At 38.7% G+C, this 11122-nt stretch overlaps 1 protein-coding gene and 1 long non-coding RNA gene across 2 annotated transcripts in view; one reads left to right on the plus strand and one right to left on the minus strand.

Annotated features, from left to right (window-relative positions):
- LOC113658009 overlaps positions 1-11075 on the minus strand; it is a 33850-nt gene extending 22775 nt beyond the window's left edge. The window contains exons 1-3 of the long non-coding RNA XR_007139512.1: positions 10854-11075; positions 10518-10677; positions 8397-9229 (exon numbers count right to left, since the gene is read on the minus strand). This is a non-coding gene — a long non-coding RNA (uncharacterized LOC113658009). The remainder of the gene's footprint in view (positions 1-8396; positions 9230-10517; positions 10678-10853) is intronic.
- On the plus strand, positions 5251-7881 carry LOC125140233. The gene is made up of 5 exons (XM_047808614.1): positions 5251-5345; positions 6487-6846; positions 7048-7302; positions 7410-7503; positions 7616-7881. Exons 1-5 carry the CDS (start codon positions 5303-5305, stop codon positions 7695-7697), a joined length of 834 nt encoding a protein of 277 aa, XP_047664570.1. The 5' UTR covers positions 5251-5302; the 3' UTR covers positions 7698-7881.
- Positions 11076-11122: the final 47 nt, after the last annotated feature.

Raw genomic sequence — 11122 nt, forward strand, 5'->3', positions numbered from 1 at the left:
ATTTTTCCCACTAAATATGTTTCTGAGCCATGAAATTTTCACCAGATGTTGGTAACAACTTAAATTATCTATACAAAGAAAACAAAACAAATAAGTTCAGAAAATAAATTACGTACTAAAATGGAATGACGGAGAAAGGGAGTTGCAGAAAGCTTGGAAAGACAAGACACCAGCTGAAATCTATTAGTAATTAGAAACCAGTCCTGCTGCTTGTCAGTGGACATTAACATCAGCTGGTTCAGTCCCAACTGATGCCCTATAAAAAAGGTGTCACACAACCAGACATTGACCCCAAACACACAAGGAAACTCAAATTTATTTTAATGATAATTGAACATTTAATAAAGATGCTAGAACAGTCCAGCATATCACCTGACCCAATAGAAAATCTATGGAAAGGTCTAAAGATCACAGTTTATAGAAAAACTCCAAATAACCTTCAAGAATTAAAGACTATTTATGTGGAAGAATGGGCCAAAATCATTTGAACTTATTTATTTATTTATTTATTTATTTAATTATTTATTTATTTATTTATTTATTTTGTATGGTTACTTGGCTTGTTACCGACATCTGGTGAAAATTTAATGTCTCAGAAAATATATTTACTGAGAAAAATGTTGACCAATGTTATTCAATACATATTTTATCTGCTGTACATAAGGACTTTTGTCCAAACCTTATATATCAGTCTTATCTTTATTTAAATATATATTTATTATATGTAAATGAATCACAGGTTTAAATTTGGACACATGCATTTATAAAAGATTTAAAAGTCTGTGGGGACAAAATGCTGAGTGAGCTGCTGCACATCTTCCTCTTATAAACGGTTCTTGTGGTGTTCTAGATATAGTTTGGTCAATTCTTCATTTCAAACAGCTTTCAGTGCTCAGCATCGAGTCAATGATCACAGTGTGTATATTTAAAGCCATTAGTGAGTGTGTGAAGTTGTTCCTGAAAACGAGATGAAGACACTGCACACGGTTCTGATTCTGCTCGTGTTGTCTGTATGAAACAGTCACATGGGTGTGTGTGAGAAACGAAGCTTTGGACGTCATTGGTCACGTGATTTTACCAGAACGAATCAAGCTTCAATACAAAGCTTCAATGAAAATCGGTTCAATTTTTTGACTCACGCCTCGGAGCTTCGGTGTCACCAGTAACATCACAAACTCAGAGTCCGTTACCATAGTGACTTACTCTGTGAACCTAACCTGGTCAGGAGCAGGTTTTCTTCTGTAAACTCAGAGTTTCTTTCGGTCTCCTCCCCTTTTTTTAAACAGGAAGCGATGTTTAAACACATCATTCATTGCACACATTTCAGTAGAGAGTTTCTAAGGGAATGAAATGTCCTTTTATGGACGATCCTGTTTACGAAGAGGCTTTATTAATTCGTAGGGAGTTACATTTACATAGGGACAGGATTTTGAGGCCCAGAGTGGATTTTTGGTCTTATGCATTTTATTTGAGCGGTCAACAATTATCTTCACAGTCAATAAAATACATCCATAATCTCATCCATCCTCACATCAGAAACATCAGCCATCACGGCCGTGCTCTGACATCCGAGCAGATGCTTTGCTTTGCCTTACGTTTCTGTGCAAATGGTAGTTTTGTGTATAACATCGAGGATGCAGAACATATTAGTAAGGCTACTGTTTGCAGAGTGTTCATGAAAGTGTGTCTCACTCTTAAGCGCTTTCTGACAATTTTTGTGTTGTTTCCTGATAAAATAAAATACTGTTCTTCCGGTTAAACTAAAACAGTCTAGCAAGCCAGAAGAAGAGGAAGAAGAAAAGGTAGAATAACTACAGAGTTCCTACTCGCCCTTGGTGCTTGGACCCCTAATTACAATGAAGAAATCACACGAATTTAGACTTAATTAGAGAATCAATTCCTTTGTAATAAATATAACACTGGCTCTATTGGGGACGATAATGTCACAGCTCGACTAAGCAACGTCTGGGACGATTTATAACTGGACAGCTGACTGGCACTCAGTTTGGTTTATCAACTTAAGCCATGTGTGTAACTCTTATTCCTTTCTTATAGCACCCCACCACCCCACTACCTCTTTATCAATAAAAATAAATGACAAAATGTAAGAGTTTAAATGCCCTTCTTAACAGGATGTGTACAGCAAATAAATGTCCTGTGATATTAACAAGTCTTAAATCCTAAAGAATTACATGCATTGGGAAAATGTATGATGAGGTTTTATGATGATGTCTAAATAAAACTCATCTGCATTGGAGTTGAATGAGGTGTGAAAACATCATCACTTTGTGGTCTCTTTCCAACACACAGACATTTAAAAATATAAGCGAGTCTGTTGAGGAAACGATGAATGTTTCTAGCTGTGATGGCGTCAGTGAGAACAGGAACTAAAGTCATGTCACAGATGTTCAAGAGCAATAGAACGTAATTATAAACTTTTAATAAGTTCATGTTTTTTTCAAAGTGTTCATATTCTTTAATAATGAAAACTGGCCGATTGTGGTGGTGTAAGATGGTGTAAGCCCATGTGGTAGGCATTTGCATCGGTCTGTGTTTGAGTTCCTCAAGCACCAAAACTTTTGTTTCACACAATGTAGCATAAAAGATTCTGCCAGGTCTGTCACAGTGGGTACTGGATGATGTGGGAAAGGGCTACAGAATCCAGTATGTCTCTTCCTTCTCCTTTCAGGTTGTGCTGCCACTGTTGTTGGCACAGACCAAACCTTGTACCTTCAGGAGGAACTTTTCTTGTATCTAAGAAAGGAAGCATAGAACATATTCCCCTTCCAGGTTGAGCCTTTGGCTTCACAGCTGGCATTTCCTGGGTCCCAAGAAGGATGAGGGCTGCATCCAGTTTTGGACCTGTGTGTTCTGAATTGCATGTTAGAAGTTCGAGCTAACATTCACAGTCATTGTGTCACAGATCAGGTCCAAGGACTAGTTTTTCAATGACATTCCTTCAGGGCTACCATTGCTGTAAGTCTCATGCCTGTTCTCTGTTCTCTCACTTTCTGTATGGTGCCAGTCAGCTGAGTCTGTCCTGCAGACCGCATCTCCCCTCCTGTGGTCCTGGAAGAGCTGGACTAAGCCTTGTTTGAGCCAGTGAAGTCAGCCTCTGAGGAGTTTCTGACCCTGGAAACAGCTCTGCAATTAGCCGGTCATTTGTTCTTTCTGCAGGTCTTATGCCTTCTGCCCCACAAGTCGGTGGAGCAGGAGATTCTGCACCTGCTGTGCCGGGTTCTGGGTCTCAGAATTTACGTCCATCACTCCAGCATGTGGGGTAAATTCTCTCTCTTTTCGTCTGCTTTTGCGGTCGCAACAAAAGCAATCCGGTCTCCATGCAGCACCTTATGCAGTGTAGTGGTAGGTTTCCCCTAGACCTATGCAGCAGGCTGTGTGGCTTCACCTCAGGGATTAGAGCTCACTTCATTATGTACATCGCTTTGTCCAGCACTCTTAATGGGGACATTTTCCTCTTGGATATATATGATCTGTGGCAGGTTGGTCCTCTCTGCAAACCCTTATCAGTTTATATAACCTGGAACCCACCCCTGGACCTGGAGCCCATAGAGCTAATGATGCTCTGCTCCCAGCTTGTTTGTGCCTTTTTTACGACCTCCTGGAGAGACACAGAAAATAAATCCTGCTGTTTAATGGAAAAATACAGAAGTAACAAATCTATATCAGGTCTCTGTTCACACACAGAAAACAGTTCACACTCCATATTCTCTCTTTGGCTCTCAACGAAGGCGGTCGCATTTGCTCTCCTTCTCCTCCCCCTTAACTTCCCTGCTTTGCTCCTCTCGTCCTGTCTATTGTCTTATACTTTGAGAGACTCTCTCCGCACTGCTCTCCAAACTAAAAAATCTAAATGGATTTGATCAACTGGTCTCTCAGCACGATTGACAGCATCTTCTCGACAAGAAGCTTGGGTTCGGGGGAACCTGACTGCCCTGCCGGAACGTTCACAGCTGGCTATACACGTGGGAGAGGTGGCGGGTTGTGTGACTGGCAGCTCTTTCCGTGGAGGACATTCTACCTATTCGGAACCATGATAACAGGTTTTCTGGTGATTGGATTAGGCATTGCCCTGGTTTATCGAGAAATTCAGAACAAATGGATCGATTCAGAGACCAGAATGGACTGAGTGTAGTCGTGTATTGGAATTGGAATGCGTCTACTCGCCCCAAGACCAAACAATCCCAATCTTATCTGCGTTCGGCTCCCCTCAACTAGCACTGGATTAGCCAAGGCCCGCTGTTGGAACAACAACTCCCCCAGAAGAGCACGGCAGTGAGACTCTTTTGCGTCCCCCCCCCCCACTTCCACAGACACCTGCTGATTGTTGACTCTGTCTAGGACCTGATCAAGGCTGTCTCCATGGCAATTTGCTGTGTATCGCTATGACAATCTTGCGGATTGAGGCACCTAGATTTGATGCCGGGAGCAGCGACTCTCCAGATCTACACATACAAGAACTTTTACATACACACACACACACACACACACACACACACACACACACACACATATAAATATATGCATTCACCCCCACCACCCCATCCCACGCATTTGCCGCATTGTACCGCCAGTCTGACAAGCGGTTTTGTGACCAGCGCCAAGAATGGTTGCAAGGCCGGATGGCTGCTTTCCTGTGCTGGGTTACCTCCACCCCCCACTCCCCTCCCCTGTTGCAAGTCATGTGGTTTTATGGCATACTGATTATGTGCTTATGTTACTGAGGTGTTTTTCCTGTACCCCTCCCTCATGTTATGCTATATTTTGTCCTCAATGTCCTTACGTCCTTACATCCCCCCCTGTTTTCCTGTTCTGCCCCCCCTCCTTGTCATATTGTATGTATTGTATGTATGGGCAGGTTGATGGCTAATTTTGACGGTACCTGTGACCAGTGACAATAAAGGCTACTACTACTACAGTTTCATTTAGGTGGATGATCACTGTTGGTGCTTGAGGTGTTTAAATGTCTGTCACATGATATCGACCTCTCTCGACTTTATACATCATCATATCTACTGCAGAGATGTGGAACGTCTCCATATTAATGTGCCTTTGGAAAGGGAGATCGTAATCAAAATCATGTCTGATGGTCAAATCTCCAGATAATTTGTCTGTACACTTTACTTCTGGGTCAAAACGGATGTATAAGAACATGTGTGTGTGTTCAGAAGAGGTCAACTTCCTGTGTTGAACAGTTTGACACCCATGCTGTGAGTTTGTAGATATTTTGGGTGTATTGCTTTAGTGCAGGAAGTACTTTTATTTCTCACACACTGAAGAAGAGATGAAGATGCTGCAGTTGGTTCTGATTCTGCTCGTGCTGTCTGGTATGAAACATCATCTCACTCTTAGACAGAATTATTCTTCAGACTTTTATTATATGCTGATGGATTTTATAGTGTGTAGGTTCATTTACTGATTCATACACACACACACACACACACACACATACGCACACACACATACACACAAACGCACACACACGCACACACACACACATACACACACAGACACACACACGCACAGACATACACACACACACATACACACACACACATGCACACACACACACACACACACACACAGACACATACACACACACACACACACACACACACACAGTCTAATGCTAGTGAACATTTCATTTTGATCTGATGAAAGATTTCTGATTTAGCAGTAAGTAAGTTACAATATCATGATCATTAATAAGAAATAAAACACAACTTTAGTAAAATAATTAAAACCATTTAAATTGCTCAGGTCCTGGGCTCTGAGTGCACTGTTACGATCCTGATATACAGAATAAATAATAAATTTGCTTCTTTTAAACACATTATTCAGGATAATTGAACAAGATTATGTCACTACAGGGCTGTGGATTAGAAAGAGTTTTAAACCTTGTTAAGTTTTGCATTCTTACTCATTACATTACGACATCCCCCGAACTACCTCTTGTTTTATTGAAGCTATTACAGTATATTTAGGTGTCATGTCATTATGTACAATGTGTTCTATGTTGGAAGTTAATAGTGTTAGTGTGGGATGTACTGAGCCGATGCTTGTTCCAGTTTCTACATAAAAGTGAAGAGAACTGAATATGAACTCAACAAACATGTTTGTTTTTTAATCTAAAAGATAAATTAGTGAGTAAAATCCAAACTAGTTCTAGATCTAGAAGTGTGAGTTTGTGTGTGTATATTGTGTACATAAACCACAGGTCTGTCGTGTCTCTATCATTAGAAATGAGTCGTCGTGTTTCTTTATAACATTCTATAACTTATAACATCTGATCATTTTTATAACCTATAAAATGTACAAAATGTGATAAAGTACTGTACAGATATTAAATAAGTTTTAAATGTGTGTGTGTGTGTGTGTGTATATATATATCTACACACTGTATACAGATACACACACAACATATAAAACTTCATCACTCTCTTTTAATCTCTATTTATTTCTACACAGGTGTTTTCACTCAGGACAGTAAATGGGGTGTGAAATATCCTGATAAACCGATCTGTGCTGTGAGAGGATTCAGTATCTCCATTAACTGTAGTTATTCTTATCCACAAGGTCATCAGGTGAAACAAAAGCTTTGGTGCTCGAGTAACTTAAACACATATAAGTGTGAAGATGAGTATGTTTATAACAGCTCATTAAACACCGAGTCAGACTTTAAGTTCACTGGAGATGACAAATCAGACTGTACTTTATTAATCCATAATGTACAGTTCAATTATTCTAGAGTTTACAGATTCAAATTTATTACTAATGTGACTGGTGGTAAATGGACAGGTGAACCTGGAGCGACTCTACAAGTTACAGGTAAATATTAATTATTAAATTAAAGATCCAAATGATTTATTATCTGCATCATTTTTTTTCCTGAACAAAACTAATAAAGTTAACAAATCTGTGGACATTTTTCTCTTAATGAAGAAATGTTTATTATTAAATAACTAGATTTTTATCTGTGTTAGAAATCCTGAGTCACTGACGTGGCGTCTTTCCTGCTCTCTGAAAAAGATTTAAAGGTGTCACTAATCAGACTCAGTGGAAACGGAACCCTTAAACAAGGAGACTCCTTAAATCTGACGTGTGATGTGAACTGCACACACACTTCCTCACAGTTTGTGTGGTCTAAGAACAACCAGCGTTTATATACATCAGGACCCGTTCTTCACTTTCCTGCTCTAACCCTGAGGGATTCTGGGGATTACACCTGCACTTGGGGAACCGGTGAGACGTCAGGATCTGAAACCATCAGCCTTCACGTGGAGGGTGAGTCCATCTGCTCACAACATGTGTAAAATTAATAGTGCAGGAAAAAATAAACTTATATTGACTTCAATATTTAAATGTTCACTAATGTTCTTTCTGTTGAACAGATGAAATCCTTGAAGGTTCTAATTCATGGATCTTCTGGATGGTTGTTGTGGTGACAGCTGGACTGATTTTGGGTGTTGTGATTTTCAGCAGGAGGTAAAACTCTAAAACCATTATTATTATTATTATTATTATTATTATTATTATTATTATTATTATTATTATTATGAACAGTGTGAGTTTTGTGTGTGTTTGTGTGTGATTACAGACACGTCCACACTGAGCCGCTGATGGAGGACGATTCAGACATCTACACCACAGTACAGTACGATACATTCACCATGAACTGATCACACCTTCACACCTCACCTACTTCAGTACACACTTCTGTATGTGAACTTCACCTGAGAGCAAAAAGCTAAAGGATCTGAGCTCCTTATTTCTCTAGAGAGATTTCACAAAGTCATAATGAATTATTAAACCAACTGTGTGTGTGTGTGTGTGTGTGTGTGTTTGTTTGGGTGTGTGTGTGTGTGCATGTGTGTGTTTGTGTGTGGGTGTGTGTGTGCGCGTATGTGTGTGTATGTGTGTGTGTGTGTGTGTATACGTGTGTGTGTATGTTTGTGTGTGTGTATGTGTGTGTATGTTTGTGTGTGTTTGTGTGTTTGTGTTTATGTGTGTGTTTATGTGTATTTGTGTGTGTGTGTTTGTGTGTGTGTGTGTGTTTGTGGGTATGTGTTTGTGTGTGTGTGTGTGTGTTTCTGTATGTTTGTTTGTGTGTATGTGTGTGTGTGTGTTTTATTCCTCTCACACCACAGCAATTTTCCCATTTGTATTATATAAAGAATAAAGAATGACACATTATATTCTTTTAATTACATTTTATATCCTGCAACATCCACAAATCCAGTTCCTTCCTGTTCTCCTGTACGTTATAGCAGCTATAAATATTCCTTCCTTTACAAGTCTGTCTTTTTTTCTCTCTCTTGATGTTAATTTTTGTAACTACAAACCAGTCTAAACTCCTCTGTCCTGAAGATTAACTTCACCTCACAGAAAACTTTGTCATATCGACTATTAATACATGTTTATTAATTGTTTTCTGTTCCTGTTAATGAGCTGTTACTATAGAAACGATACGGTATCAGAAGCAGTGCATTAATCTGAATATAAAGCTGTGATGTTCAGCTGCACTAGTGTCTGGTATAGAAACTAAATCAACACCTTCTGACCAATCAGGAGCCGGAACTCGACGGTGCTGAGGTGGAAGGTTGGATTGATGATGAGCTTCAGGTTTATGACCTCTTACTGCTTAATGAATCTTTGTGTATTAATGTAAATGATGAAAGAAGGTTACACTTGTGATATTAAGGGTTAGGGTTAATAAATGTTTCTTCAGAATAAAGTGAGAGAGTTTTTCTCAAGCCGCTGGAGATTCTGTTATTTCTCAGTGATGTTGTAACAGGACATTGTTTCCTACGTCCAGGTTCCTTTCTCTTTAGATTTCCTCTTTTTATATATTAACAGAGCAGAAGTGATGTGTTCCAGAAGTGATACGGGTGTTCAATACTCCATCAAGGGGGGAATTGCAGGAGGTTTTTGAAGCGTGTACATTGCAGAGAGGAAGAAATAACGTGTTGAATTTTCAGTGATACGTCTGACACTGGGTTTGAGATAACAAGCAGAAAATCCCTTGAACACTTCAGTGTTAGTCTCCTCCTATTAATCTCCTTTTTTCTCCTCTTTCTCCTCACTGTCATGAGCTGCTTTACATAACCTCGGGTCCCTTCTGTCCACTGGAGCACTGAAGGAAGCTTCAAGATAAAAATACAGCTGTGCATGAACAGAAGGTCTCCACTTTAATTGTCTCTCTTCTGTACGTCTGTAACAGTAACGTATATGAGTCAGTGTGAATGTGGAATATGTTTGTGTTTGTCAGTGAAAATACGAGGAAGATTTCTTTAATAAGAAACCACAGTGACCTGTTTAAATGTTTCCAGCTGTAAATTCACTGGTTTATAAACCTACACTTTACATGTTATCATGATTTGTATTATAATGTAATCCTCAGTGAATATATACGACAGGTTTAGTTAAATTCAGTGACTAATTCTCAGATCATGTGCATGTTAATGAGGGGATTTTTTTAGTACAGAAGAAAAACAGGTTAATCACATCAGAGCTCAGTTTGTGCATCTGCTGTTATTCTCTAAAGTTTATTATCTTAAAAGCAAACAAATACTAATCTAGTAATGTATTTCATTATTCTATCAGATTTATAGTTATAAGTATTAATTATATTAATAATTATTATATTTATAAATCTAAATAAAATACTATTTGTTGAGGTTGTTATAAATCATACAAATTACTATTAAAAGGTTTGTACACAATGTTAAAATGTGTATTTGCTCTTTATTTATTTATTTATTTATTTATTTATTTATTTATTTATTTTTATTTATTTATTCATTTACTTACTTACTTACTTACTTACTTACTTACTTTTTACAGCCAAACAAAATAAAATTAAACAAATAGACGGAAATGGGTCAGTCGTGGCCTAATGGTTAGAGAGTTTGACTCCTAACCTGAAGGTTGAGGGTTCGAGTCTCGGGCCGGCCACGACTGAGGTGCTCTTGAGCAAGGCACCAAACCCCCCCCAAATGCTCCCCGGGCGCCGCAGCATAAATGGCTGCCCACTGCTACGGGTGTGTGTTCACGGTGTGTGTTCACTGCTGTGTGTGTGCACTTTGGATGGGTTAAACGCAGAGAACAAATTCTGAGTATGTGTCACCGTACTTAGTCGTATGTCACTTCACTTCACTTTTTTTTTTTTGAAATAACGTAATCCCATATGCGCCGATACGCAACACTGACATCTAGCGGCCAACAGTAGAAGCGCTACAAAAGCTATTAATAAATAAAAATATAAAATAACTGAAAATTAAATACATTTCCTACCGTTCTGTCTGTAGGGTTTTTACCTATTACAAGAAGGATTGTTTATGTTTGTGTGTTCGTTCTGTGATCTATTTTGTACATAAACATTTTACTCTCACACTTTTTACTACACAATAATTAAATAAATGATATATAACTACATCAAATATATAACTACTACAATTTCATCATTAAAGATGAAATGTGAACTTTGTGAAAGTACTCACAGTTTGTCTCTGGACGTTTTTGTGTCTTCAATGAGATAAACAGTGCCGAAACTTCCTCTACCGAGTCTCTTATGAATGACGTATCTGTTGGCCAACAGAAGAGGAGGAGGAGGAGGAGGATGAAGAGCACGGAATTTTGGCATGGTGTCCAGACCTAAGTCTATACAACAAAGGACAATAAATCACAGGCAGTGACCTTAACTGATGCCCCAAACCTGTTTAGTTGAAGCACATCATTAAAGATCAACAACAACAAGTTCAGCTAATAGAAACTTAATAATAAGCGAATCCGACGTGTATAATATTAATGATCAGTTTAGTTTAGAGCAGATTTACCTGTGATTTAAATGTGTTCAGCTTCCATAGTAACGCTTAATGGGGTGGAGTCAAAACCGACCTGGTGGAACTGGAGGGTGTGAAGCTTTAATTACAGAATAAATAAAGTGAAAGTTTAAAAAAAATCACTGATTTGTAATGAAGTGGTGGAAGTTTCATTTAGATTTTCATTTCATTAAGATTTATTAATTTTTCATGTGTGTGTGTGTGTGTGTGTGTGTGTGTGTGTGTGTGTGTGTGTGTGTGTGTGTGTGTAAGATCTGCCGGCA

This window comes from Tachysurus fulvidraco, chromosome 25 (assembly GCF_022655615.1).
Source record: "Tachysurus fulvidraco isolate hzauxx_2018 chromosome 25, HZAU_PFXX_2.0, whole genome shotgun sequence".
NCBI lineage: Eukaryota > Metazoa > Chordata > Actinopteri > Siluriformes > Bagridae > Tachysurus > Tachysurus fulvidraco.